This window comes from Pseudomassariella vexata, assembly GCF_002105095.1.
Source record: "Pseudomassariella vexata strain CBS 129021 chromosome Unknown BCR38scaffold_11, whole genome shotgun sequence".
NCBI classification, from domain to species: domain Eukaryota; kingdom Fungi; phylum Ascomycota; class Sordariomycetes; order Amphisphaeriales; family Pseudomassariaceae; genus Pseudomassariella; species Pseudomassariella vexata.
The window spans coordinates 186455-214086 of NW_024467966.1; the positions used below are offsets into that span (position 1 = coordinate 186455).

The 27632-nt window shown below is 51.6% G+C and overlaps 10 protein-coding genes across 10 annotated transcripts; 2 read left to right on the top strand and 8 right to left on the bottom strand.

The window, feature by feature from the left end:
- Positions 1–434: 434 nt before the first annotated feature.
- BCR38DRAFT_411707 (uncharacterized protein) lies at positions 435–1435 on the bottom strand (the record flags this gene model as incomplete). The annotated part of the gene is made up of 2 exons (XM_040858600.1): positions 435–1279; positions 1315–1435. The coding sequence occupies 2 exons, from the start codon at positions 1433–1435 to the stop codon at positions 435–437; spliced, it is 966 nt and encodes a 321-aa protein (XP_040712785.1).
- Positions 1436–8150: 6715 nt separating this feature from the next.
- Positions 8151–10050, bottom strand: BCR38DRAFT_411708 (uncharacterized protein; the record flags this gene model as incomplete). The annotated part of the gene is made up of 3 exons (XM_040858601.1): positions 8151–8375; positions 8429–9264; positions 9330–10050. 3 exons carry the CDS (start codon positions 10048–10050, stop codon positions 8151–8153), a joined length of 1782 nt encoding a protein of 593 aa, XP_040712786.1.
- Positions 10051–12559: 2509 nt separating this feature from the next.
- Positions 12560–14021, bottom strand: BCR38DRAFT_41316 (oxidoreductase). Its single transcript, XM_040858801.1, has one exon. The coding sequence runs from the start codon at positions 13709–13711 to the stop codon at positions 12875–12877; it is 837 nt and encodes a 278-aa protein (XP_040712787.1). The 5' UTR covers positions 13712–14021; the 3' UTR covers positions 12560–12874.
- A 495-nt stretch (positions 14022–14516) lies between these two features.
- BCR38DRAFT_411710 (BRCA1 C terminus domain-containing protein) lies at positions 14517–15797 on the bottom strand (the record flags this gene model as incomplete). Its single annotated transcript, XM_040858602.1, has 2 exons — positions 14517–15593; positions 15726–15797. 2 exons carry the CDS (start codon positions 15795–15797, stop codon positions 14517–14519), a joined length of 1149 nt encoding a protein of 382 aa, XP_040712788.1.
- A 250-nt stretch (positions 15798–16047) lies between these two features.
- On the bottom strand, positions 16048–17453 carry BCR38DRAFT_441455 (uncharacterized protein). The gene has a single exon (XM_040860775.1). The coding sequence runs from the start codon at positions 17159–17161 to the stop codon at positions 16181–16183; it is 981 nt and encodes a 326-aa protein (XP_040712789.1). The 5' UTR covers positions 17162–17453; the 3' UTR covers positions 16048–16180.
- BCR38DRAFT_441458 (uncharacterized protein) lies at positions 17441–18884 on the top strand. The gene is made up of 3 exons (XM_040860776.1): positions 17441–17776; positions 17915–17993; positions 18150–18884. The coding sequence occupies exons 1-3, from the start codon at positions 17756–17758 to the stop codon at positions 18518–18520; spliced, it is 471 nt and encodes a 156-aa protein (XP_040712790.1). The 5' UTR covers positions 17441–17755; the 3' UTR covers positions 18521–18884.
- Positions 18885–19751: 867 nt separating this feature from the next.
- Positions 19752–20137, bottom strand: BCR38DRAFT_41428 (uncharacterized protein). Its single transcript, XM_040858920.1, has one exon. It carries the CDS (start codon positions 20021–20023, stop codon positions 19805–19807), a length of 219 nt encoding a protein of 72 aa, XP_040712791.1. The 5' UTR covers positions 20024–20137; the 3' UTR covers positions 19752–19804.
- On the bottom strand, positions 20077–22160 carry BCR38DRAFT_411713 (uncharacterized protein; the record flags this gene model as incomplete). Its single annotated transcript, XM_040858603.1, has 3 exons — positions 20077–20105; positions 20167–21886; positions 21951–22160. 3 exons carry the CDS (start codon positions 22158–22160, stop codon positions 20077–20079), a joined length of 1959 nt encoding a protein of 652 aa, XP_040712792.1.
- A 1239-nt stretch (positions 22161–23399) lies between these two features.
- Positions 23400–23585, bottom strand: BCR38DRAFT_348671 (uncharacterized protein; the record flags this gene model as incomplete). Its single annotated transcript, XM_040856445.1, has 1 exon — positions 23400–23585. The coding sequence occupies one exon, from the start codon at positions 23583–23585 to the stop codon at positions 23400–23402; it is 186 nt and encodes a 61-aa protein (XP_040712793.1).
- Positions 23586–24070: 485 nt separating this feature from the next.
- Positions 24071–27156, top strand: BCR38DRAFT_41389 (DNA repair endonuclease XPF). The gene is made up of 2 exons (XM_040858879.1): positions 24071–24212; positions 24268–27156. Exons 1-2 carry the CDS (start codon positions 24165–24167, stop codon positions 27028–27030), a joined length of 2811 nt encoding a protein of 936 aa, XP_040712794.1. The 5' UTR covers positions 24071–24164; the 3' UTR covers positions 27031–27156.
- Positions 27157–27632: the final 476 nt, after the last annotated feature.

A 27632-nucleotide genomic window follows, 5' to 3' on the forward strand; every position in this document is an offset into this window, starting at 1 on the left:
GACGCCTCTCTGTGCGTAATCGCCCACATAGTTCCGAATCGCCTTTTTGAACCGCATCGTCTAGAGCTGTTGAAATGTGTCATATGCGGGTTCTCTTTGCCTCGTCAGGGATACTAAGGTACGTCGCAGTTTCATGTCTCATAGCTAACTGCTAGAAGTATTCTGAAATTGCGGTGAGTTACAACTTGGTGGCATACATTGACGTTGTGCCATTTCGACAAAATCAGGGAGGTTTTAAAACCCAGACTCAACCATCTCCACACTGCCTCTGCTTGTCTACTTCGAACCGCCATGTGCAGTCTGTAGCTGGATTGCTTGTTGATGCTGAGCCCAGGCCTACAAGAGTTGGATCAAGCCCGGTCTAGTTGCTTAGTTGTTTGATATCAACATCAGTGACAAGTCCGCTGTCGACGGAGGACTGAAAGATATCCATGCTACAATCGCATGAGGCCAGGTGCAAACAAATAACCCTGTGAAAAGACTTCTCCCCAACTTCCATGGCCCTCAGAGTGCAAGTTGCTCTCCAGTGCAAGGGCAGCGATTTGGCTTGAACCTGCTTGAGCAGGCTTTTCAAGTAACCAACGTCCCCCTTGTCGTAGCAGTCTGTGCCATAGTCTGAGCCACGAGATATTATTTGCCTCCAAATGTAGGAGCGTGTTGGTGGTCTCCACCGAGGATCTCAGTTGGTGCCAAACACGCGCCGAATCCACATCGGGATTCGCACCTGTTGTCACAAGCTCCTCTTTCATCCAACATGTCCCTGATGATATACTCTCCATCGTTGTCACATTTAGTAGAACGTGCTCCAATGTATGCAAAGCGTTCAGCTTCGCGTCATCTGCGTGGTTGGGAATACCCGTGAAAACCCGCCTTTCCGACCGATTGATGTCATCACAGTGAAGCCATGCGCATGTATGTTTCAAAAAAGAGACACCATCAGTCCATCGGTAGATATTCATGCCATGGTCTAGAACCAGGTGGATGATATCGGCAGAACCCACGTTCTTGCCGTTGTTGGCTACCTCCCTGATGAACGATTTCACGATATCAACGGAGACTTCGGCTTCAGAGGCAGTGGGCCAGTATCTAGTTAGATAAAGAATGTTTTGGATAGTGCCGAGAGGAATCCATGGCGCAGAAAGTACCTCGTTGGATACGATACTAGCGAAAAGTGGTAGAATAGCAGACCTGGCATTCGTCTCCTCAAATGGCCGGGTAGTACCGGATTTGATCATGAAGTCCAGAAGGTTTTTTAGATCAAAGCCTTTGCGGTCGTCATCTGAATTCAACATCTAAATCGGGGAAAAGTCTTACAATCACTGAGCAGAAATATTCCCAAGGTAGGTTTGCCATTGCTATCTTGGCTCAGGAATGCAGCGGGACTAACACGTCCTGCGAGATCATCCTGGACGGCTGCGCCTTGTCCTTGGCACATCTCTCTCGAGTAAGAGTTCCAAAGTCAATCGTGAGTCGTGGCGTAGCTCAATGGCGCCATTATGAGCTGACTTGAGTCGATTGAGATATTCGACGGCGAACTATCATCCACTTCATGGAGTGGCGTACTAATTCCGTGGTCGACTAGGCGACACGGTACGTTGGCTGTCAATAGCCCTTGTACGAGTTTCTCAGGGCCAAGTCGAACGGCAAGGTTCCAGATATGAATCGGGCTTTTCCTAGACTCAGCATCATTGGCACAGTATTCGAGAAGCAGGGAGATCGTTTTCCTCCATTTCCCCAGGCCTGTAGGTTGTCTTCTCTTTCTGTTCTGTCTATTTTCTCAGGGCGAGGCACAGAGGAGTGTGGCCATCATGCGTCAACCACCTCAGCGCTAGACATTCTCGTCGTGTGCAAGTTTCAGAGGCATTTCCAATATATTGGATTCAAACTCCTATGCACTCGAGTGCCAGATAATTATTAGTTGTTCTCGAGTTTGCAGTGAACCACGAGCGACCGCTCGGTGTAGCAACGGTAGGCCATTGCCATTAACGGCATTCGAAACGCCTAGGCGAGGATCCTTCAAACAGTTTCTAGGCATCCTTCGACTATCCATTTCGATCGCGGCAAAGCATCTGGACGTAAGAGCTACCACTGAAAGTGTAATCTGAGAACTCATCAATGTAAAATCCTGGATTCAGCATGCGGATCGCAGCCTTCCAAACCATGGAGCATTGGAAACATTGAGATAGTTGATCAATCTCAACAACGGGGTTGCGGATCATCCAGGCACTCGCGTACTGTGAAGTACGAAGATTTAAGCATTCCCGTCTTCAGATTCCTTGATGAAGCTGGAACACCGAAGTGAAATCTTGGCTTCTGTGATGATGGCACTTGCTTCCAGCCAAGCGCTGGTCTGACTCGGGGTTGAAATGGCTTTGCGTAATAATAACACCTTGGGAGGAAGGCGCTTGAGGGCAATCAATGACGGCACATCCGAACAACTTCTCTCACCCTTTGGCTTCGCAGCATTCGCCCATGTCGCAGGCAGAGCAGGTGACAATTCATGCAACGCCTTTCGCTGGTCTGCGTCGGTCACGCACTCGTGAAGGTAATCGAGTTGACATTGAACCCATCAAATCCTGAACTTGTCAGTTGCCGTCGTCAAAGCAGATAAAAGACAACCTTGCATCCCGTCGTTTCGGCCATACCTTCGCCACCCTGGGCATAAAAATGTTGATCAGGCTGGTTTTCCATCTATGAAGCCTTGAAGCCTCAAGACCGGCTGACAGGCGTCAGACTGTGATGTCAGCCAGCAAATGTCTTCTCTGATAACAGGCTATCATATACACAGCCACATACAAAAAACCACTGGTCAAGTCCATGGACGGTTGGCAGAACGCCGTGATTAGTACGGAAACCAACCCAGAAACATGGTGGGCATCGTTCTTGCAACGGACCAGTGAAGAGGGCTCAAGTCATTGACCATGGCGTGACCTGGAAATATAAAGAACTTGTTGAGCAGGTGTTACCATTTTGAACACAATGGAGAGCAAACGAAGTCCAATACTCGGTTGCATGGCTGCTCTCAAAGAGATCGGAGTTCAATTTTGGTAGCTGTCTTCGGAAGGCTGCATAGTTGCAATCAAAGCATGCAACTGCCGGTACATTCAGTGCAGAAAGCCGTAAGTGTGAAGTATATCATCAGCAGCGATTGAGGATCGCATTGGGCTCAGGTGGTGTTTGACTGGATCCTTTCACGATTTATTGTCCTTACAAATGCATACTTCGTTGTTTGGTGCATATCTGATACTCTGACATAGCATCGTTATGGTCAAGTGGAATTTCGACCGAGTCCATTTAATACATGGAAACATATCAAATTCCGAGCGACCTCGAATTCCCATCCTCCATTCTGAGAAATCAATTTTATTATTATTATTAAATACGCCGTAGGCTCGAAGCCCCCGGTACCTCTGCTAGTACTCCCGTATGTCAAACCGTGCCCTAATGGCTGGACTAAATACATACGCTGCGTCGTCGGTTCGCCCTATTGGCGACTGCGTTGCGTCCACTACCATACTACGTTGGTTCTCAACCTACCAACAAAGTCCCCCCTGAGAAGATCGATGCTATCTGGGCCTTGAAGCTGTCCGACCCGTCCCTAGCAGCCACCTTACAATAGTCCCACTAACTACTGGTTCTCCTGTTGCCGTTGCGAGGTCTCTGCGAGAGTATAGTGGCCGTGGTGCGATAGCGGCCCGTAATCGTTCCCTCGGTCCTTCCAACAGCCCGCAAAAGAGGATTACGTGCTCTGCCGTCTCAGGGGCGTCGCCACAGCGGCATAGCGGCGAGTACACGCCAAAAGCCCCTGTCTTGAATAAGAAGGCTGCTAGTCCTATTTTTTCCGTCCTGATCTGGCACAGCGTAGACGCCTCCAGTCGGTTCAGGCCGAAATACTTGCCCCCTTTCGGTATCTGCATCGAAGGGCCCTCCGGTTCCTCAGCGATAGCGCGTCGCTGGCGATCGTGATGCTCTGCTCCGGTGAGCCATCTCTTCCTCCAGTGGTCGAGGAGGGCAGCCGGGACCTCCTTTTCCTCACTCATCCACTCGGAGCCCCGGGCCTCCTTCTCCATAGTGTACCCTGCCGGTCGGAGTAGCTGCGACGCCTGCTTCCTCTTCGCCGGCCTATCCTGCCGGAGTATATGTGACGCTTTAGCGCTCGCGCTGCGAAGCAGATTTCTCTTCTCGCTAAGCCGTAGCCGTTCTTCAAACTTAGCAGCCCGGGCACTAAGATAGAGGTCTAGTGGCGGGATTGCTGCTTCTGCTTCCAGGTGGCGAACCGGCGTCGCTTTGTGGGCGCCACAGACTACCCGGAGGCACTCGTTCTGTATCCCTATCAGGCTCTTAGCTGGCCCTGCCGGTTCCTCACTTATAGTATGCCACGCAGTCGCCCCGAAGGCGATCGCGCTACGGATAACCACCGTATATAACAGCCTCGCCCGTATAAGATCGCAGCCCCACGACATATTGACTAGCTTTGTCAGGGCTAGCTTTTGAGTTGCCATTTTTGTTTTAACACGCTCAACATGGGCGTGCCACGTCAGTTTGCGGTCGAACCAGACTCCTAGGAACCTCGCTGAGACTACCGGCGACACTGTGGCGTCCCCAAGGCGAATACTTTGCGGCAAGGGCTCTCGGGCCCTAGTAAAGTGCATTAGCTCACTCTTGTCAGGAGCGAACTCCATCCCGTGCCTCACTGCCCACCGCTGACACGTAGCCCATGCGCTCTCCAACCGGCGGCAGGTCGTGTCTGGATCGGTGCCGACGCTTAGCAGGTTCGTGTCGTCCGCGAACCCGACTACTAAAAGTAGTGGGTGCTGCTCCGCTAGCTCCTCGTACAGCGTTGAGATGTATAATATAAACAGTATCGGGGATAGCGGTGACCCCTGGGGGACGCCAGCTCGTAGGGGGATTGGCTCTGACTCCTTGCCATCGAACCGGAGGCGTACCGTCCTATCCTCCACGAAGCTGCGTACCCACTCCTGAACCCACTCCGGGTAGCCTTTCCGGGCTAATATGGAAATCAGCCGTCTGTAATTGACCGTATCGAATGCCCCCTTGATGTCTAGCTGTAGCAGCGAGGCGATGCCCCCGCGTCTCCACGCCGTATAGCGAGAAATCAAACTGGTGAATCAAGTTCCTAAAGGCTTTATTCCCTGTAAGTACGTACTCGTGCAATATCACCAATACTGTGCAAATCTCACATAACCAGAGGTACCGTGTTACTGACGCTCATAATATAGTGCTATGTCGTGTCTAATACGAGCAACTGAAGGTGTTATTCTTGAATTACAACGGAGCAGCAATAAAATGCATGTGCGACTCATCCTTCTGGAAGAGACAGGTCATAACCGTATCAGACAAGCTTGCGTCCGTTGTGGAACTCTGCTTCAGGGTATTCAATAAACTTGAAGGCTACGACGAGCGGGAGTACTGGCCCTTTTGGCTTCGGGGTCTATAATAAGAATGGGGCAGGCAAGTCTCAACGAGAAACCGTGGAACAAGAATGAGGCACAATTGCCACTTCCCTTTATTCCTAGGTCATATAGCCATAGTTCCTATTAAGTGCGAGACAAGCGTCATGCTTGGGAACGCAAGTAGTAGCCGAAGCCAGAGCCTGGGCCCGTTCTATGAGAGAGACACAGTCGGTGATAATAATACAGTCGATCTGCTCTGTAATTTTCACACTTCTCGAAGATAATCCTTGGCCATTTTCGAGGCCGCGAAGCAGAGTATTTATATGGCACATAAGCTCTTGAATGCTCGAATAATCCCTCACGTAAAAAGAAAATGCAGATCAAGACTACCGCTAGATTCCTTCAATGGAGAGATCGTAGCGGAATATCATATAACGTTCGCCCTATACGTGAACAAGTGATTATTGCTGAAAACCATGATGTCAAGGCTCGGCATATTTGTTCGAAGCAGCTCAGTACCGCTGATATTCCATCTTAACTGTATGAAGCTCAAATGTAGACCGGGCAGTGCTCGTCTTAAATTACTCACCACAGCATTTCCCAGCACATCGGCGAAGATGGAATATGAGACTCAAAGGTTTTTTTTGGTTAGGAGTATGTCAGAGGTGGAATGCACCCGTCCATGAGGCGAGGCGGTGTCGCTTTTGATGTTGAGTCATCTACACATGTGAAACTAGAAGGCCCAACTCTATCATGATGTTACGGCAGTCTCAAGGGGCAAAATTGGTATGGCTTTTGCCAAGTTTCTCAGGTCTTTTGGGGGTCCACTCATATGTCAAAATGGTTCTACCTACTCCTGAAGAGGATTTATGAAATCCCAGTTGTCAAGAAAGTTGGCCACTGCTACCTCAGGTCCCGCGATGCCCATTACAGTTTCAACGAGTTCTGGTCTACACCGGCAGTTCTCGGTAGCACAACCTAAGCACCACCCCATTGACAAACCATATGCCCCGGTCTGCAACGTTACCATGCAGGCTGCCACATGAGATCTCTCGGTAATCTCATTCCTTTGTGTTCTGGCGTACTTTCAACGATGGTTGGCCAGGATGATGCTGCACGTTATTGCTGATGAGTATACATAGAACCGACGGCTCCCAGTACTGATCGCCTCCACTAATTCTCCTCCCTGCTTATATGGCTAGATACCTAGATATCACTGTATCTACAAAGGGAGGGTGGATATATCTTACTGCAGGAGTCCAAATCGTGACTTGCCCCCTATCATGTGTTCGCATCGTCAGCCTATTTCCCACGTCATATACCCAGCTTCTTCGACATCGACCAGCGCCTCGGGACTTTCCTTTCAGCACTTATCATGAGGAGAAAAAGAGGAGACTTGGCTCAAGACGAATAATATGCTGGCTTAAGTTCAACTGCAATGGCTCTGATCCAGACTTACTACTTCTCAGGCGTCACCTTTTTCTCGTGAATCTACTAATCAACAACCCGGTAGTGCAAAATTTCTCGCGAGACTTCAAGCAAGGCCAAATGGTAGCAAGTTCCTCAGGTAAGCCCCAATGCCTCCAATCATCTCTGGGAGCCCCGGAAGCTTCAGTCTCGTGCGGACAAATAAGGATATCACGCGGTTTACGTCAAGGATAAATACAGAAAACAGACTGGATTTCTTCCGACGCCGCCTGTCTATAGTGGCCTGGAATGCGTGTCGGTGAGTCGGACAATTTCGTACACCAAGTCTCGGCCCAGCCGCCCCCTGGGATGTAGTTGAAGGAGTGATGGCAACAAACCATCTCCACCGAGCAGACATGGTGGAAGTTCTGTATATATTGCAGGGAGGTGACGTAAATGGGGAATTGGGAGTTGGGCTTTTTTTCACATGCTAATTTGGACCATCAAGCATTTTCGTCAGGAGTAGGTGGGCTTCTCGCTTTTCCCAAGCATCCCACAAATCAGGGGAAACCCCCATTCGCTGAACGGCGTTGGAGCCTTCAGGCGTTCAGTTGGATCTTTTGGGTGGCACCTACAAACTGATGTTCCAAACTCTTCAGCCTTGCCTTCTTCAAGTGAGGCGTTGGAATCAATCATCTCGGTTGTGCAGACTAGCAATTATGGTTAATCATTTTGTGTTCCATCTAAGTCGTCTCAGTGTCCCCCATGTGCGCATATACAGGTGCTAACATCATTACTCATAAATTCTGTATCGCTCAGTCTAGCTACAAGCGTCCATCCTCCCACTCCTGTATCGCCGAAGTGCCCCCACCTCCTGCACTATATTGTGTGAAGATATTCGTCGAGCATGGTAGACACTTCACCAAGAAAAAGAAATTGAACATATATGAAAATTCCGTAAATATCATGATCCCGTGACTTATGCGAACATGGAATATTCGTGCGCGGATATCTGAGCTCCCGCCTATGCGAAGACACGAAGTCGTAACACTTACAAATAGCGGTTGGTCGAGCCGTTGCCCGTGCGCATGTGATAGCTGCCGACCTTGTGGAGACCTGTAATTAACATGGGTCGGCATAGGAAAGGAAAGACACAAAACTAGCAGGATAGCTTGATACAACTCCCATTCCATTCAGGCGATCCCGTTGCCTTTGTGCCAACCCAGCCTTAAGGCCCCGGGTTTTGCGGAAAGTGTATTTGCTCCGATGATCACAAAAAGGCAATGCATCCTGGGGCGCTCAGAATCCTTTGGATGGACCTGTGCTCCTTCAACGCAAGTACCCTCGGACTGGTCGCTGATGATCAACAATGACTTCACGCTCGCGCTCATAAACCCGCTCGTCATCGTACTTGTCCCAGCTGCCAGAGTGGCGCGGTCGGTGACGTCGCTCCCATCTCTCTCTGGCCTCTCTCTCCCACTCAATCTCTCTCGCTCTCTCTCTGCGAGCTTTGCGGATCGAGTCGGAAACATTGACGAGCTCCAGAACATCCTCCTGTAAGAGCATTAGTGACTGTGATACCTCATGAAGAGTGAACTTCGACTTACATAACGCAGATACTGCATGACGTAGAAAAAGTATTCAGTTTCCTCGAACTCGTAGCCGAGCTGATCAATGGCCTCGCGAATCACCAAGTCCTTGGTGATTTCGGTCCACATCTCCTGCTGCTTCTTGACAGGCCGTCTTTCGCGCTCACGGTCACGATCACGATCACGATCACGGATAGAAATGCGTGTGTCATGGACATCCTCTACGGCAACGGATCGGTCTCGGGACGGGTCCCGGTGCGAGTCATAAACCTGTACGCTCAGCCGGTCTCGCTCGGAGGTCGGCTCGTTCACGGAAGTGCTGCTGCTGGAGACAACCGTACCGTCGCGCTCGGGAATAAATTTGGCTCGCCGAACACCACTATACCGCTGCCAGGTGACTTCGGCTCCACCACCGCCAACCCCATCCATGCGTACACGCTCCGTACCGGGTGGCACGTCAATGATGGCCCAGTCTTTGGTGGCGCCGTTGAGGGCTTCGCCCATACGGCCGCGGGAGTTAATTTTGCCAGTGATCTCATCGGCCTCCTCATCATAGCCAGGTCTTTGAGGCGCAGCGGAGTGTGCACGGCGATGATTGTGCTCGGAGCTGATGCGCAAGCGGTCGCGGTCGTTCTGCACGATGACCTCATCGTCGTAGTAAGAAGGGCGAGTGGCAGGTTGAGGTCGCTCAGGCCGGCGCTCTGCAGGCCGCGAGCGGGACCGGGTGCGCTTGTGGATGTCAACCTCGGTTTCGCCGCGAGAGGTATATATGTCAATGTCAGTTTCACGCTCCCTGGCACGTGAGGGACGAGGAGCGGGCGGCGGTGGGGTTGGAGCCTTCGCTCGTTCGACACCTGAATCAAGGTCAGAATGTTTGCTATCGGATAGTATACGAGGTTGGAGTTGTGTATATGCTTACCATGGTCGATATCTCTGTAGTGAGTGATGACCTCTCGCTCAATGGTGGGACCACGGATGACAGGCGGCGCTGGCAGCGGAGGCGGCGGAGAAGGAGAGGGGGTTGGAGATGGTATTCTTTCGTGGCGGACGATGCGAATGCGTTCTTCTTCCCTGTCGGGCGTCGGCGTCGGTGACCTCTCTCTGCGTCGCTCGACGTGGCGTGATTCGACACGCACTAGTGTTGTTGGCGAGGGTGACCGCTCCCTCTCTATGAATCGAGGCCTTCTCTCTATGGTCATTGACGGAGGTGCGGGGGATCTCTCTCGGTCGCGTTCGATAATTCGGGTGCGAGTCCGCTCGGCCGGCGGCGGACTGAGGCTTTTTCGCCGCTCTACAACACGCTCTCGCAGGCGTACAGGACTGGGGCTGCGAGGTCGTCGTCGATCCATTGTCTCGATCTCTCTTGCGCGTAATACCAGCGCACCAGCCTCACCTCGCCTGGGCTCTTCTCGTAGGAAGGCCGGGGTGCGTTCAGTCCGCTCCCGTTCACGGATGGATATTTCAGTGTCTTCGTACTCGCGAACTGGTGCTCGTCGAGGTGGGCTTCCACGAGTCTCCCGTCGTTCGAAGTCGAGGTCGTCATAGCCGCGGGTCGAGAGGGGACGGCGGGGTGGTCCTGGGGGGTAATAGTCACGATCATCATACTCGTTCACACGACCAGTAGAAGTCCTGTATGCCATTTTGGCTGTTGATTTTTGGGGGTTGGCAACCCTCAAGTCAGATTGTTTTGTGTGTGACTGTAAAGGATCTCGAGGGGTGGTCAGGTGGAACAAGCTGTTAAAAGTACTATGTTCACACGTTTGTTTGAAAGCTCCCGGTTCTTCGCAGCGGGGTAGTTTTAGGCTGACAAGGAAGAGATCAGCGGGCGGTATAGCGTCATGCGACGGGCGGCTGCGAACACCTCGGGACTCACGCTTGCCAGCGGCACAATATAACAATATTGAGGTCAACAAATAGAAAGATCAAGTATAGCAGCAAGAGTCAAGATCTGCTACGAATAGGCAGAGAAACTTCAGAAGTTTGAGCGGTTCGGAAGCCAAGTAAGCGTGTTGAGGCGGATGGGGCAGTAGTTGAATTGCCTGGGCTTGACGGGATTTAATTCGGATTGGGAAGCTAACGAACCAACGTCATCATCCCACCCACAGCTGCTGCGCAGTTGAGTCGTTCAAGATGGGCACCGCCCGAGCCTACTTGGGTCTCGCGGCCCTATAGGGCCGCAACAATTAATAGAGGGGTTGGCTGGGTTCCAAGACGAAAGGATCCCTGTCCTTGGAATCTTGAAATGTTTGGAATAGATAGAAGAGAGCCAGCCGGGAACGGTAGCGGGAAGTCTCAACAGAGTTGCAAATAACACATGGGATGGCGACTTCCTTCTTTTCCAACTTGGCCTCGTGAGTAGACAAGGGTTTTTTTGTCTCGTGTGCAGGTGGAAAAGAGGAGTTGGTCCCCTCCCTTACCCCCCTCTCTGCCACTACGTAACTGAAAGCAGGCTGCATGCGCGAGCCCATCTCTCAGCAGACTTCGGCAGCAGGCTGAGTCGCGAAGGGGGCTTGCGAGACAAAATGGACAAAGCACCAATACGCTGACCAAGTTACATTGCCCAATCTCAACCTGGGCATACTGTACTAGGCCTAGACAGTGGGGCATGCGTTCGGCGGTCAAATGATGGCGTGCATTTCGGATCCAAAGATGCCCTCCGATCCTTGGATTGGGCATGATAGGATCAAGGTCTGCCTAATTGTGGACGGCATCCAGAGGCACAGCTGTGAGAGTTCTTTCTGCCCGAGAAAAGCCAGTGAGGATTGCGGGTAGAGACCTGTCAACCTCACTCACCGGCGAATAGCGAAATCTCGGTGCGGTCGACTGCAAGTATCCGGCATGCAAGGCATGCATGTGATGCTGGAATCAAGAACCGGAATTCAAGGACGGGATTTCGTTTCTTGACAGCATCTTCACGGCAGTTACAACCCCGAATGCTCAAGCAGGGATCGTTTTCATGGTCGTCCAAGATATCCACTCGTCAAAAGTCAACTCTTCGGTCACAAGCAACAAGTTATTCGAAAGTTTGGCCCCACCTTGCTTGTTCAATAGCCCGCCGAGCCTTTCTGCAAACTACGTCACTGCTTCCACTTGGAGTCAAGCGTAGGCTGCGTTATCGATGCTGAGAGCATTCAAGCAAAGTTGGCCATATCGAATCAGCAACAGTCCTCTGGATTTGTCTCGATGTTACGTGAGCTCAAGCCGCGACATGATGTCAGATTGGTTAGCTCTGAAATTCATTCTATCGGAGGTTCGGCGAGAGATTCAAGGTCTCGAGGAACCACTACAGGGTACGGCTTGAGGCCGATAAAACAGGCTGCCATAGGTATTTAGAAAAAAGGGGGAAGCAAGAGACAAAAACTAGTATTTGCATCGGAAACCCAAGAGTCTGGTTACCAGGTTGTTCTATTGACAATGTGAGTTCCACTTGGCTCTCCCCCCATACGGGCACCTCATTCTCAGGGACAACATTCAGTGCAGTCTTCTTGACATTAAGCAGAAACAAAAGATATGCCTCTGGATTTCAATCAAACTCGCCGTGAGGTTGAAATGATGTTGCACTCACTAATTAGAAAACCCAAACCAGGGTGATAGCACATAGTAACAACTCACTGGGGCGGCAAGAGCGACAAATGAAAGGGGGGGGATAGGTAGGACGAACAGGCGAGGGAGGTTGCCAAAGCAAGATTCACAGTTTTTTGGTAAGAAAAATTAAGCTGCCACAACCGAATCAGCCGAGGATATATTCTACTACATGAACTGATGGTTCCTAGATATGCCACCGTATTCGTACTAAAACTCGTACATCGTACGCCAGTCTACCAACATACCAAGAGGTCTCATACTTTTAAGTTTGGTTTAATCTACTTGTCAGTATGTCTCACGGAGTAAACTACTCGATTATGGTGAACTGGCGCACAAGTAGTAACATGCAGTCCGGAAATAATTGTAAGATTCGCAATGCAGGCGAGCATTAGAAAAAATAGACCACGAACAAGTTCGAGTTTTATACCAGCAGAGCCCGACAACTTGTAGTTTTTCTTACCCCGGTCACCGAACGAGCTAAGCGCTGAGTACAATCAGGTGCTGACAAAATATCCACAATCCAAACACAATATGATCAACTCAAGCGTGTAAGCGACAACACATGTCATAACCTAGTGTATTGTACGGCAGTATAACCTGCTGATTCAGTCAGATGGCACAAAACACCACTATCGTTAGCTCCTAACAAGCTGAACCCAAGCAGACTTCAACTCCACCGACTACTGTTTCCCACGCCCGTCATGACCAAGATCCAAGATCCATCCTTGTGGGCAGAAATGGCAGTGTTCGGCCCCGCACGGACCACCCAGTGTAGCCACTGTAGATTAGCCAGAGCTTACGGCAAGTAACGATAGTCATAAGAACAACAATGAACGGTGGGCTGCGATTTGCCCACAATCCTCCCTCTACGTTACTGCCCTAGGGTGAAACCTCCTCTCCCCTCCAATCCCATATCCTCCCCCTCTCCCCATCCCCCCGACTACACACCACCTTCGCCAACCTCTCTGCCGCAAACTCCGGACTGAACAGCTGCCCCTCCGTAACACTCCCCCAAAACTCCTTACTAAGCTCCGTCTTCACCGTGCCAGGGTGATACGCGACCGCGACCGCGTTTCCCCCACTGCGGTTCCTTAAGTAAAGATCAAATGTCTTAGTCAGCGAGTTGACGGCCGATTTGGACGCCCGGTAGCTGTACCACCCGCCTAGTCTATTGTCGCCGATGGAGCCGACCCGGGCGGAGAGGTTGGTCCATACTGCGTTATTGGGGAGGTTGAGTGCGTCTTCTTCGCCGTCGTTGGGGTTCGGAGCTTGATTGGGTAAGGAAAGAGAAGTGCTCTTCCGCGGCAGAAATTCCCCGAAATGTTTCATCAGCATCATAGGCCCCAAAACATTGACCTTCATCGTCTCGAGGGCATTGTCCCACTCCACCTGCGCGGGACTTTTTTCCGGGTGCAGGATGCCCGGTATGGCGAAGCCCAGGTGCAAGTGGTGCGTTTTCTGCGGAAATAGCTCAGCTGCTTTGGATGAGGCGGTGGTGATGGTGGACTCGTCCGTTACGTCAACTTGGAGGACTGTGAGACGGGATGAGTAATCTTGGGCCGATGATGAGTCTTGAAGGAGGGAAAACTTGGTGCTAGAGGGGTCGGAGCGGCTGGTTGCTAGGATGGGGAGGGTGGTTGTGCGGAGGAGGTGCCGCGTTAGGGCATGGCCTATGCCTCTGCTAGATGGAGAGATAAAGATCCAGGGTTTGGACATGGTTATGTTTGTTTGCGTGATAGTGGAGTGTTAAACTGGGTAGGAGTCGATGAAGCTGCAGACTAGGTACTGCAGCACTTGATGCAGTTTCGAATATCTAGGAAATACCGAATGCTGTTAGTTTAAGCGTGTGTAGTCGAACTCAAGAATCGTGATAAGGACTGAAGGTCAGGGAATGCTTCAATTGGCCGTCAATGTACTATACAAGTTCAGCGTGGATTTTGGGTATGAGCAGATTTTGGTTAGTTGGAATGATGAATCATGGATTTGAGACAGCATATGAACCTGAAACTACAAATATTTACTCTTGTGAACTCTTGTACCATACAAAGGGGCGCATAAAATGAAAGCCTCAGAAAGAGTAGTCTGAATAGAAATATTCGAATAGCGGGTTTTTGAAATTCAGGATACTTCGCGAAAAGTGTTGCTACGGCAATACTAGGAATTTGATTGGCCGTCACAACGACTGGTTGTGCCACGGCTCGTCGTTTTGACTGAAAATGCCATACAGATTTGTCTAATCCTGACCAATGCATATAAATCTTTCAGTTAGCCAAGGGCAAAAGTCTAACAGGAGTTGTGTAAGCCGGAGCATGTTAGATCCATTTGCATCGCCGAAGATATTGTCATCTGGGGCTTCAAGAAGGATAGAGGGGGGAAGCATCATACTCATAGGACTGTCGATATATTCCTCACGCAGAGCATATCAAGTCTTTCACAATTCGATTCTAACTGTACAAAGGTCGCAAAAAAGGATGCCTTTGCTATAGTCATAAACTCCGCGCTTAACTGAGCAATCTCGCCTTCACAAAGCAACATCCTGGAAGCTCGCGCCATCCCCGGCGGATGGCGATGGCTGCACCTTCTTCTTCTCATCCTTGCCCATTTGTTCATCTTCATCTTCATCATCAGATCCATCCTTGCCGAACGAAGGCTGACCCGGCCGCAATGCGACCTTTTGTGTTTCCTTGTCCTCTAATCTCACCTTCTGCTCCGCCTCGTATCTCGCCTTCTCCTCTTGCCCGTCGCTCTCACTCTCCTCACTCTCGCTCTCCGTATCCTCGTCCCGGGGTTTCCTTGCGGCCGCCTCCCCATCGCCATTATCTGCTGGTGGGTCAGGCGGCAAACCCTTCTGCTGGACCTGTGATGGTTCGGTTCGGGGCACCTGCTCCTCGCTCGGCGGGCCGGGTCTCAGCGCATCGAGGTAGAATTTAGTGACACCGAGGATCCTGCCATTGGTCTCACACGCTTCGACCCACTCCGGCCGAACCACGGGGATGTTCATCTCGACGGCCTTCTCCCAGGCGATGCCGCGGCCCTCGGTGGTTACGAAGTGCGTCGTGTCAATTCGCACGCCGTCAACGAGTTTAGCTCCAATGCGCTCCACCGCCTTTGCGAGACTATCGCGAGTGGCCGAAGGTAGGATGCCTGTCGTAATGGTGACACCGCTCAGGTCCGTCATCTTGTGCGTGCGGACTGTCACCTGCTTGCTACTGAAGGTGCCGGCGCTCGTCCGCAACACCAGGTAGAACGTGTACTCGGTGTCGACGGCCAGACCAGAAATCTTGGTGCTGTGCATGTGCAGGGGCCGCGGGATGTTACCGGCCTTCTGGCCATTGCGGTAGAGCGAGAGTGAGATTAGGTCGGCTGTCGCCAGTTCGATCGGGTCCCATTCCAGTACGACCGAGGTTTGGGTTGCGTTGCGGCAGCGCAGGATGGGCGTCGAGGGTTCGCCGGCACCGAATGAGCCGTAGATCTGATCTTGTAGTGCCGAGAAGCGCTTATCGGCTTCGGATTCAGAGGCGTTGTTGCGCGCAACTGTGATGTCGACGATGGAGCCCGATGCGATGTTGGGCGGCAGGAGGATAGAGGGAAACTCGATCTGGTGATTCATATCAGTACAATTGCAGGTAGAGGCAACTGCTCTAATCTCTCCATGGAATCATGCCGCTGCTAGAGCTGTTGCGACTTATTGCGACTCCCACCAAGTTCCACGAAGAGAGATGGCACTTACCAGGCGCTTGTCAGGCGTCAAAAGCACCGTCACGCCGGCATCGACTTTGCCGACGGTGAGAGAGACCAGCATCTTGTAGTCAGTAATAAGAAACCTCGGTGTTCAAAGTCTCCAATTGATGTTGTGCGATATGATATGGCCTGGTGGTTGTAGACGTGTTATGAAATTGGGGCCTACGAACGTTGCGTGTCAAGGAGCTTGGACGTTTTGGTGTTGAGCTCATTTTATTACAAAGTACTTCGTAACCACACATCGGCAACTGAACCCCAGTACGCAATTGGAAATATGCGGCTTAGAAAAATCTACACCCGTATTGAAAGTACGTCGTACTTTAGTTTTCATTCGCAAAATTTCAAATGTCATTCTCCGGGTATTTGTAAACTTGGCTCACTAGTCGAGAGTATAATGTACAGCTAACATACAATATTATATATCACTTATAAACCCACAAGCCGTCAAATTGGCTGTTGAAAGGAAGATACCTCGTGGGAGCCGTATGCTGCTTTCCGAGGCTTGTAAGGTTTTTGTGGCTCTAGAGATTTCCTTGCCTCTTCAGGTCTCCAAAGATCTAGTGATTTCCGTGGCCCTCGCCATTGAGTTGGCTCTCCCAGTTTCCGAGGCTCTCGTAATGGATATAGCTCTCGCGCTCGATGTTTGGCAACCCCAGATCCTGACGTGATATGATTGTCATCATGATCTCGCCTCATTTCTAGCTCGGCAGCAGTGACGATAGGCTTCACCAACTTTAGCAAATTCGCAAACTCCATCTTACAGAGGTCCTGGGATTTATGGCATGTGATCTTCAGCGTGCCGTAGAGGTCCTTGATGGCACTCTCCTCCCCATCTGGCACAATCCTTCTCCCGTCAGGATCGTATCCGTGGACCCCAAGTGCTAGTCGCAATGCTTGTTTGATGCGTCGTTTCGCCTCTGACGATACAAGAGGACTGGCCCCATGGGCAGAAATAGCCCGGTACCACAGAGGTATCTTTTTCTGGGCAATATAGCGGTCCAGCACCGTCTGAGCAGCGGGGTGGACATTGCGGTCGAGCCATCGCATCGAGTTGTTGTCGAAGCAATGGTGCTGGCTAAACTGTATACTGAGCGCCGGATAGTTCCCCAGAAGTTTGACTCCCAACTTTCTCAAGTTTTTGGGAAAGCTGATGTCGTATTTTTTGCTCACGTCGTGAACGTGTTTGCCTGGTACTGGGGCATCCGAGTAGGGAAGGTGTGTGGTCGCCATTTCAGATATGACAGCACCGTTGGATCCGCTGATATCAAACGAATTCCCATCAGGATGAGAGCTCGGTCGCCTCAAGCGTGCGCCGGTGTTGATAGTCCGTGGGAAGGACTTGCCCGCTACTGGAAGCCGTACTGAAAACCGCAGTGGAAGCCATTTCAGCATAGAGCGAGATAGGCGGGCGCTTTTCATGACCATGACCGAACCCTTAGGGCATTGAGCGTTAGAGGTAGCTCATGACTGGGCCCAACTGCGTATAACCAAGACTTTGCCTTCGTCAGATGCTCCACGGAGGATTATGACTCATAGATAGGAGCAGAAAGCTTTTGAGGGTTAGTGGCTTTTGTCTTCTCGTGCGGTGGTTGCGACACTCCTCCTTGGTCTGCAGCATCAACCAGGGTACGTAGATGGGTTGCTGATTATCACGGACACTACGTAGGGGACCCAAGTGAATTCCCATGTTCTGAAAACTGCATTCATCAACCTTGGCCCCAGTCTGGTTAACTCCGATGCACGGACTATTTGAGAGCGGCGTCAAGCATTTAGATCCACCGGAATGAGTAAGAGCGGGGCGTTTGTTGCCGCTAGCGCTCGAGGCTCAGGCCATGTCTGTTCCGTTGGTTGGCCACAGACGATGCCGCTTACCATTTAATTGCCCATCGTCACCACAACGCATTCCAGCTTTTCCACCCACAACATCGGCGAAGCCCACAACGAAACATCTGCACACCCATTTGCGCTGTCTGCTCTATTCCGACGCGATCGGGATATTCAGTGTTAAACACCGAAAGTATGCCTAAGAACAAGGGAAAAGTATGTGCTGAACAATATCTTTGTGACCCCACCAAGCAGCGAGCCTACCCTCCCCCACCCCTCCTTCCAGTCTGACCACGATGTCCCGCAGTGGGCAATAATCGCGTGAAGTGCGACGCTAACCAAACACATCAATAGGGTGGTAAAAACAGACGTCGTGGAAAGAACGAGAACGACAACGAGAAGCGCGAGTTGACCTTCAAGGAAGATGGCCAAGGTACATTTTACCACTCAATCCTTGCCTTGGGCGCATAATGACGGTCGATGGCGGTTCGGCGGTAAATCTACTGAGATCGTCGTCGCCTTGGACTATTTCGCACCTTTCGATCCCTATCACGCAGGCAAAGACGGAAAAATTACTAACATGTACCAGAATACGCCCAGGTGATCAAGATGCTTGGCAACGGCCGCCTCGAGGCCCTCTGCTTCGATGGCGCAAAGCGTCTCGCTCATATTCGTGGCAAGCTGCGCAAGAAAGTGTGGATCAACCAGGGCGACATCATCTTGTTGTCGCTGCGTGATTACCAAGACGAGAAGGGCGACGTCATCCTCAAGTACACCGCCGACGAGGCGCGATCCCTGAAGGCTTATGGCGAGCTGCCCGAGTCGGCCAAGATCAACGAGACGGACACTTACGGACCTAATGAGGACGGAGAGTGCAACTTCGAGTTCGACGAGGATCGCGACTCCAGCAGTGACGAGGGTGGTGCTGCCGGCAAGGACATTGAGATTGACGACATCTAAACCAGAGTTTGGAACGGCATGGTTCACCCGGAGCCAGAGCCCTCAAGGGCTGCTTGGGCCTGGGAAAAGCTGTCTTCTCTCTCAACCCCAGTGTGTTGCTCATATGATTCATGCTGGGTTCCGCGACAGTTGGACATGCAGGCGGAGGAGGAGGATCGGCCATGGTGGGAGAGACGTCATGGTCATTTGGGGGACCGCACACACACACATCCTGACATTCTCGACAAAATTGTTTCTTGGGATGTGGGGCATGGTAATGAGGAATGAATTCTGCGATAGACTCAAAACACGTTTCTTTTCCCGCCAAGTACTTGAGGAATAGTAAAGACTTGTTTCATGTGAACCATTGCGACGTCTACTCGAGCCTAGTTCTCTCGGGGCTTCGACTTTCTGAGTCTGGAGCTTTCAGAGGCCACCAGGCGTTTCGATTAGTCAACTCTCAGAGCTGGGCAAGGATAATTTCCCCGTATATCCCTGGCAGATCTCAAGGGGCTACCTGCCTCACAGCAACTTTCTAACCCCCCGTCCTCTTAGACCCAGCGTGAAGGCGAAGCCAGCAGGTAAAATCATTGGCAGCCGTCAACCATTGAGGGGGTCGGTTGCTTCAGAGATCTTGACTCCTAGTTCTTAAGAAACGACCATTCATTTTCACGTTAGGTGTTCTCAACACCACTTTTATCATGCGAGTATACTGTTGCATTGCGGACGAATACCGTAGCGGGATTCCTGTAAGTACCGTCCGCACCTTGCTGTTCGCTGATTAGAGCTGTCTTCACAGCACCGAGCTAGTGGGCTGGTTTCCAAATCTCAATGATGCGACGGCAGCTCCATTATTGTCTGCTAATATTTGGCACATGCTATGCGTGACTGAGAAGAGTTTGATTAGCTATTATGAGAGCCTGGCCGCTGCCGATGAGGTTGCCTCAGGAGTTTTCGGTCACCGTCGTCACTTAGTATAACCACGGGCTCGGAACTGTTCCAGGTATTATATATGCCCTGCGTCTTCAGCACGTGCATACTAACGGCTGGTGAAAGCCACAGAGTGTGCCATCTAGTAGTGGCCAGTTACATAATGATGATTTTAGTCAATTGTCCAATCTACTTTTCAACTTATAACACCATGGAGGTACAGGCAATAGGTCTGTCTGCGTTTTTGCGTCAGCCGTATGGCTTCTGAGGTTCGGTTCTGCCACATGAGCAGCACCTCAGATATGTAAATAGCACTGAGGCCAAAGGCCAAGAACCTATAGTATCGTATTCCAAGCTCGCGTTAGTGCCACACATTTAGTAATACAATCCAGTACACAGCTCAGCTTTGAAGTAAAGGGTCGGGTGGCTGTACTTAGGTCCATAGTATAATCTAATGCCCAGTGGTCTTCTTGCGCACAAATTGCTGTGAAGATAAGTTTCATTTTCATTGGTTGGTGGCATGCATTCCGCCAACAACTTCCATACCACTGCTTTCATGGCCCCGATCAGGACCAGCGTCTTCACAAGGTTCATGTGTCTGAATTTGCACGATGACTAGTGAGGTCGTCCAATGGGTATTCTCGTTTTTACCAATCATCGTCGTCATCTTCGTCATCTGTCAAGGGTTAATGAGAAATGCTTCAGAAAGGGAGGAGTCCCACAAAGCCGATACTTACCACTGTCTCGAACCTTCTGTTTTCTCTTTTGCAAGGCTGCAGCAAGGGCGTCAGCCATACCCCCTCCTCCGCCTCCGGGAGCGATACCCGCTGGGGGCAGTCCACTACCATGTGGGCCAGTATCACTACTTCCACCTACAACTGCCGCACTTCGGTCTCTGACTTTGCTCCTATCCACCTTTTTGAGCGCGGCAATACCACCTGCCTTCTGAATATCACCCAGAACTGCGGATCGTGTGGGATCTGCGCCCGGCACAGCTGATGCCGGCACGCCCGATGCGTAGCCGCTATCACGATTCGGGGGCGGAGGCGGCGGTGGAGGAGGTGGAGGCGCTCCTCCTGCTGATGGCATAGGAGGAGGAGGAGGTGGTGGTGGTGGTGGAGGTGCTCCTCCCATCGGTGGCAAAGGAGGTGGTGGCGGTGCGCCGGATCCCGAAGGGGGAGGAAGTGGAGGCGCGACAGGAGGAGGAGGAGCACCAGCACCTGTTCTTGGTAGGGAAGGTGGCGGTGGGGCAGAAGGGGCGTTCGAAACTGGCAAAGGTGGAGGAGCCGGAATGTCTCTCGGTGGAGTTGGGACCGGACGAGAAGCAGCTGGAGGAAGAGGTGGCGCACTCGAGGCCGGAACTTTGGGCGGCAGACTCGGAGGAGCAGGCTGCGCCGCTGCTTGTCGTGGTGGAGGAGGCGGCACGGCTGCAGCTTGTCGCGGTGGAGGTGGAGGCACCGAACCTCTAGCCGGTGCGGGTGGTGGAGCGTTGTTGAGTCGCTGTCCTGTGAAGGCCGGGGGCACGCCAAACTTATGACCGGACCCATCGTCTCCTTCATTTGCCGGCGTCTTGGGTGGTCGCGGAGGCGGAGGGGGTCCTGGTGGCGCTGGCACGCCTCGTGACGGCTCTGAGTGCGCAAACTTGCCGGCGTCAGGCAATGGTGGAGGAGCATTGAAGCGCGGTCTTGGGGGCGTGGATTCTCGAGGTGGAGTCGGTTCCCGGTGTAGTTCTACCTTATTAGATCTCCGTGGCGCCGGCGGTGGGGGAGGAGCTCCACGACGAGAGCTGGAGGATGCGACAGGCTCTATTGCTGGTCTTACGGAGGGGGGTGGTGGTGGTGGAGGAGGAGGTGCTCGTGCTCCATGGCTGCCGGTGCCGTTGACAGGAGGCGGGGGAGGCGGAGGCGGAAGTGATGCCGTGGCCTGGGGTACTTGTTCTTTCAAGAATTCGACGATGAAATCTTGATTCTCCTTGATGAAATCGTCCGTCAGGCCCTGCTCGGTGAGGAAGTTTCCAAAATTGTCTCGCCAGTTGGGGTCATAAGCTTCCAGCGTTGTAAACTTGGAAGGTGGCTTGTGGAACCCATTGACATTCTCAGACGACACCCCCGGATGTGACGGCAGCGGCGGTAAACTGTGATTGTTGCTGTTTCGGGGCGACTCTGGAGGCGTGGGAGCGGAGGAATGCCTATGTCCGCCAAAGATGCTTCCAAACAAGCCGCCAGACTTGGTCGGATGTTGGTGCGAGCCTCCGAAAGGTGTGTTCCTCGTCGCCTTGCTCGCATTTTTCTCCCGCTCGTCCATCTTCTTCTTGAACTGCTTCGCCTCCTTTTCGTCGACAAAGGACAACCCTGCGAGACATTCCTCGAGCTCGAAAGTGTGGAAGAAGGTCCGATCTTGGTTATACGCCCATGTATCGAATATCTCCTGATCCCATATCACTCCGCGGCCAGCCGGCTATTTTCATCGTGAATTAGCATTGAGAGAACAGAGTATGCATAGTGCTTGACGCATCACTTACCGATATGTCCACCAGCTTCAGCCAGTATGTATTCCCGACGAGATCGTTGGACAGCACAATAGCGCCTTGCAGCCCCGTGTAGGTCCATTTCGCCTTATTGGGGTATGCAACGTACAACCTGGCGACGGCGACAGCTTGGATCTTGTTGGTCTGCTTGGGCACCTGGCGCTTGACCGTCTCCTTATCCTCTTCGCTCAGGATCGACGGCATCGTGGAGCCGGGGCTGGTACGGTAAATGGATGGGGGAAGACGATAGAGTCGGTGCCTCAATTGTCCCGTCCCTGTCTCCAAGCTACCTGGAAAACCTTAAGTGATCATGGATACAATTCGAATAGGCAGGGGAATCTGGTGTAAGAAGCGACCCCCCCGCGATAGGATGCCTTGCAGCCGTGCGTTGCGTTGCGTTGCGTACGCGTAGTGGCGGCGGCGGCGCTTACTCGTAAGAACGCCTCTGTTCGACGGTTGGAGTTGTTGGAGGTCTTGTGCCTCAAGCCTGCGCCGATGGGCTGGTTGCTTGGCGGGACAATGTGGTTGGTTGAATTATTGAAGAATAAGGCAGGTCGCAATTGGGGGCAATGTGTCGCTCCGAAGGCGATATTTTACTTGGCCGTCCCCTGGTAATTGTGTTTTTCTTTCGACGCAGTTTCATGCGGTCGGTCCCGGTGTTTCTAACGTCTATTTTGAGGTGGGAATGTCCAAGTTAAGGGAAGAGTTTGGAGTTCGCAACTTTCCATGTTGGACATGGATAACAGGAGTTCCCACGCCAAGCTGGAGCACTTCACCCTGGGCAGCCGCAGCCCACAAACGCACAGATAGATGGAAGGCCTATCCAAGCTCCTGTCTATTGACAAATCGCAGTGAGCGAATCTTGATAGCGGTGACGAGCCATATTCAATTGCCATACCTTGCAGTGGTCATCTCGAAATGCACAGCCACAATAGTGGATATTATTAGCTATTGAGTGTCGTGATTGCTCTTAAGCAACACTTGAAGTAGTACTGCATTGTAGTTGGCTTGAAAATCGATTTGGTATAGTGTTAGCATGTATGGGCTGAGTTTGAACGGCTACAATCTCATTATTTGATGGCAGCCGCCTAATGCCTGCACCGGCGCGTTACTGTGCTCAACATGCTCTTAGTGCTAACGTCATGATTATGGCCCTCCATGTGGAGATTGGCTAGAGCAATACTGCTTAAAATGAATGGTAGAGTCGAGATACAACTCTCAAATAAGGTAGTCACAGCATACAAAAATTTGCGTTCCCTGTATCAAGCCAAGCTGACAATTGAGATGCAACCCTTTCCATTATTGGTTACTTTCGTGTTTTCACACATCCATGCGTCTTGTGGTTCAGAGCCAAGCACGAGCATTCTCCAATGCCTAATGCTTAAGATCTGGCTCATTAAGCACAAATCCACTTGCCGAACGACATTTGGTGCTGCAAAAACATTATTTGTTCAACGCCTGGGCCTTTGCTTGACGCTCCTCCTTCGTACCCTCTTGCTCAGGCATGTTTTGGGGGATGGCAGGGCCAGGGTGTGCGTTGTAAGCAGCAAACTGCTTCGCTCCCTGTGGCTGAGAAGCCTCCTGAGGGTCGTTCGGCTTGAAGTCGCCGTCGACCTTGCCAGTCTGCATGTGATAAAGATCAGACCCTGGAGTTGTTGTAGTGCTGAACAAGACGAGACCGACTGACCTGGGGAGTGGGGACTGATTCCTTGCCTGTCATTTTGTCTGGTATACCTCTTGCGGACGTGTTGTGCACGGCGTTCGGGTTTGTGGTGATTTAATGATGGATGTTCTCTGAAAAAATCCCAATTTATAAAGATAGATTCGGGAGAGGTCTTATATTCCCAGGCGTTGGTCTTGATTCATTGAGGCACAATGTGATGACGTAGGGTTCTGCCTAACTGAGACCCGTGATCCCGCGTCAGAATGGCGGCTGCTAGCCGATGATTCGCAACCTTCATCCCCAGATTTTATGCTAGATCGCTTCGTAGTCCACACCAACATTGCCCACCAGGCCATCACGCGACCCGGATAGAAGGACTTTCCAGGATATAGACTTGAGCAACACCACGGGGCCAATAATTCTGCTCGCCGCCGCTATCGCCTGTCTGCCTTTCAGAAAATTTAACTGGTTTGCGCGAGTATGCATTGAGAGACACGGTCGCTTGTTCGTTACGCGATTCGCCCTTTGGTCCAGTTGTGCCCCGCATGTCTGCGAACAATGCTCCCCAGCCGGTGAAGCTCTCACTACCTCTCGTAGGTACTCCGGGTCTGTTCTAGCAGGCTTCGTCGACAGTCTGACCAGTCGTAGGAATACCAGCAGCACCTGTTCCAGGAGTTGCGCAATGAGGATGAGCTCGTCATTCTTGCCCGGGGCCTCGGCCTCATGCGCCTGATCACAAACCTGCTGCACAGCTACGATGCTGCTGGAAATAATCTCATTGTCATAGTCGGTGCCGAAGACCGTGAAAATGCCTGGATCGGCGAAGCTCTCGCCGAACATGCCGCTATTAGCATGGCTCCCAAGGCCAGGGGGCTTACCGTTGTCAACACTGATTTCACCAGTGTAGCTGCTAGGGAGAAGATGTATACTCGAGGGGGAATCTACAGCATCACGTCCCGCATCCTCGTCGTCGATCTGTTGACTACTCTCCTCAATCCCGAAACCATTACGGGCCTGATAGTTTTGCATGCTGAAAAGGTGATTGTCACGTCCCTCGAAGCATTCATCTTGCGTATATATCGCCAGAAGAACAAGGTTGGCTTCCTCAAGGCCTTCTCGGACAACCCAGACCCCTTCACCATTGGCTTCTCTCCACTTGCTACAATGATGAGGAACATGTTCTTGCGTAAAGCTTCGCTTTGGCCAAGATTCCACATCACCGTGGCAAGTTCCCTCGAAGGCAAGAAGAAGGCCGAGGTCATCGAGCTTGAGGTTCCAATGACCGATGCCATGAAAGAAATCCAGACAGCCATCATGGAGTGCGTCGAAGTCAGCATAAAAGAACTGAAGAAGGGAAATTCTGGACTAGAAATGGATGACTGGAATATGGACAGCGCCCTGCTAAAAAACTTTGATATCATGATTCGCCGACAGTTGGATCCGAACTGGCACAGAGTCAGTTGGAAGACAAAGCAAATTGTCAACGACCTGACTGTTTTACGGAGTATGCTGCATTCGTTGTTATCCTTCGATTCGGTGTCTTTCCTTCAGCACCTTGACACCATCCATGCGGCCCATTCCCCACAACCAGGGTCAACAAGGCAGAACCAATCGCCATGGATGTTCCTCGATGCTGCGCACACCATTTTCAGCACTGCAAAACAGAGGGTGTACGCCAGTAATGTGAAGGCCACCGAGAAAACTTCGATGGAGTCACTTCGCCCAGTACTTGAGGAGCAGCCTAAATGGGCAGTCCTTGCGGAAATATTGCAAGAAATAGACCGCGACTTGATCTTTGAGCCGCCCATGAGAGACGACTCTAATGGGACCATCCTCATCATGTGTTCTGATACCGCTACAACCCGTCAATTACGAGACTACTTGCAGAAGATGTACATCAAACCGAAAGAGGATGTCCTATTGGCGAAGCAGGATCAAGATCGTGGTCAGCCATCGGCCGCATTCCTGATGAGAAGAAAGCTTCGCGACTACTTGAAGTGGAAGAGTGAGTTCGCGCAAATCAGCTCAGCATTATTTGCAGAGAACCAGAAAGCCCTCAAAGAAGCGGCCGATCCACGTCTGGCTCAAGGAGGCAACAAAAGCCGAGCACCAGCAAACAAGCGCAGGCGGCAGCGTGGGGGTAGTGTAATCGGTGCGGCACCGGGCAGAGCTGCAAATGGCAGTCTCATGCCCTACATCGAAAAGCCTGCTGAAGTGGAAGACCTTATGGCCGAAGTGCAACTTACAGAGGAGGAGGCCAATGAAAAGGCTGACATTATTGCCGACCCCCTCGAGGATATGGACGACTTCTACGAGCTTTACGAGATGCAAGATCTCATCGTGGTTCATGCGTACGAGGGCGACCAAGACGAGCACGTCCTGGAAGAAGTTAAGCCGCGGTACATCATTATGTATGAGCCCGATGCGGCATTTATCCGGCGTGTGGAAGTCTACAGATCTTCTCATAATGACAGAAATGTCCGCGTGTACTTCATGTTCTACGAGGGATCTGTGGAAGAACAACGATACCTCGCTTCAGTCCGACGAGAAAAGGATTCCTTCACCAAGCTCATCAAGGAGCGCGCCAGTATGTCAATTGTCATGACGGTTGATGCTCACGGCATCGAAGATCCCCAGGAAGCATTCCTTCGGACGGTAAACACGCGTATCGCCGGTGGTGGGCGGCTCGCCGCTACCGCTCAACCGCCACGAGTAGTGGTCGATGTGCGAGAATTCCGCTCCTCGCTGCCTTCGCTTCTACATGGGCGCAACATGGTTATCGTGCCGTGTATGCTTACAGTTGGTGACTATATTCTCTCGCCCAACATCTGCATCGAGCGTAAATCCGTCAGCGACCTGATAAGTTCCTTTAAGGATGGCCGGCTCTTCACTCAAGCCGAGACCATGTTCCAACACTACAGGAACCCAATGCTTCTCATTGAATTTGATCAGAACAAATCCTTCACACTGGAACCCTTCGCCGACCTGTCCGGCAACCTAAACTCCGTTAACCCAGCAAGCGGGCCTTCGGACCTGCAGTCGAAGCTAGTCCTCCTGACCCTCGCGTTCCCGCGCCTCCGCATCATCTGGAGTAGCAGCCCCTACCAGACGGCCGAGATCTTTGAGAACCTCAAGACGCAGGAGGAGGAGCCTGACCCCATCGCCGCAGTTAGGGCCGGGCTTGATAAAGACATGAAGGCCGAAGATCAGGCATTTAATCTCGAGCCACAGGAGATGCTGGGTGTAGTTCCCGGTGTCACACCGAAGAATGTCAAGAACTTGGTGTTGGAGTGTGCGAACATTAGGGAGGTAGCCAATTTGACGGAGGAGGAGCTAGAGCCCCTTGTGGGGAGGGAGGCGGGGAGACAAATATCACATTTTTTTGGGAGGAACTTGATCGATATTGACTAAGAATGCTCAAAATACGCTACAGCATACCATTCCGGTTGGCGTAGCAAACGAGTCGGGTTTGAATAATTTCTTTAGCTCAATTCTTTCATCTCGTTCGTCATACAGTCCTATACAAGCCTAAAACTTATGGAGACAGTAGGTCTAAAGACCCAACTATGGCCGGCAAACCTCTCCGATGATGAGTACCGCTGGCTGGCTGGCATTGTCCTTTAACGCCAGTCGACATTCTTAGCAGTGGGTCAAGGGAAGGAATGAATGATGCCGAGGGGATGAGACCTCGCCAACTCACATCCTCCATTAAATATTCTGTGGATGATTCAGGAGTTGACGGCAATAATTGTAGACGAAGCCTCGCTCAAGCGTTGGGAGACACGGCGGATGAAAGGCTGAAACAGACTCTTGCTCTTCTCATTTTCTCCAAGTGGAAGTGAAGTTTAGTCCATGTCCTGAATCTTGACCAAGCTTCCTAGGTCAAGTTGGAATGCTGGGAAAGATGAGATTGGCCTTGACAGGAAAAGATACCCGTCTGTCTCAATATCTCAGATTGGTAAGTGATGATGTGGATCGTAAAGATGTCGAAATGAGGATAAAGATCATCTGCA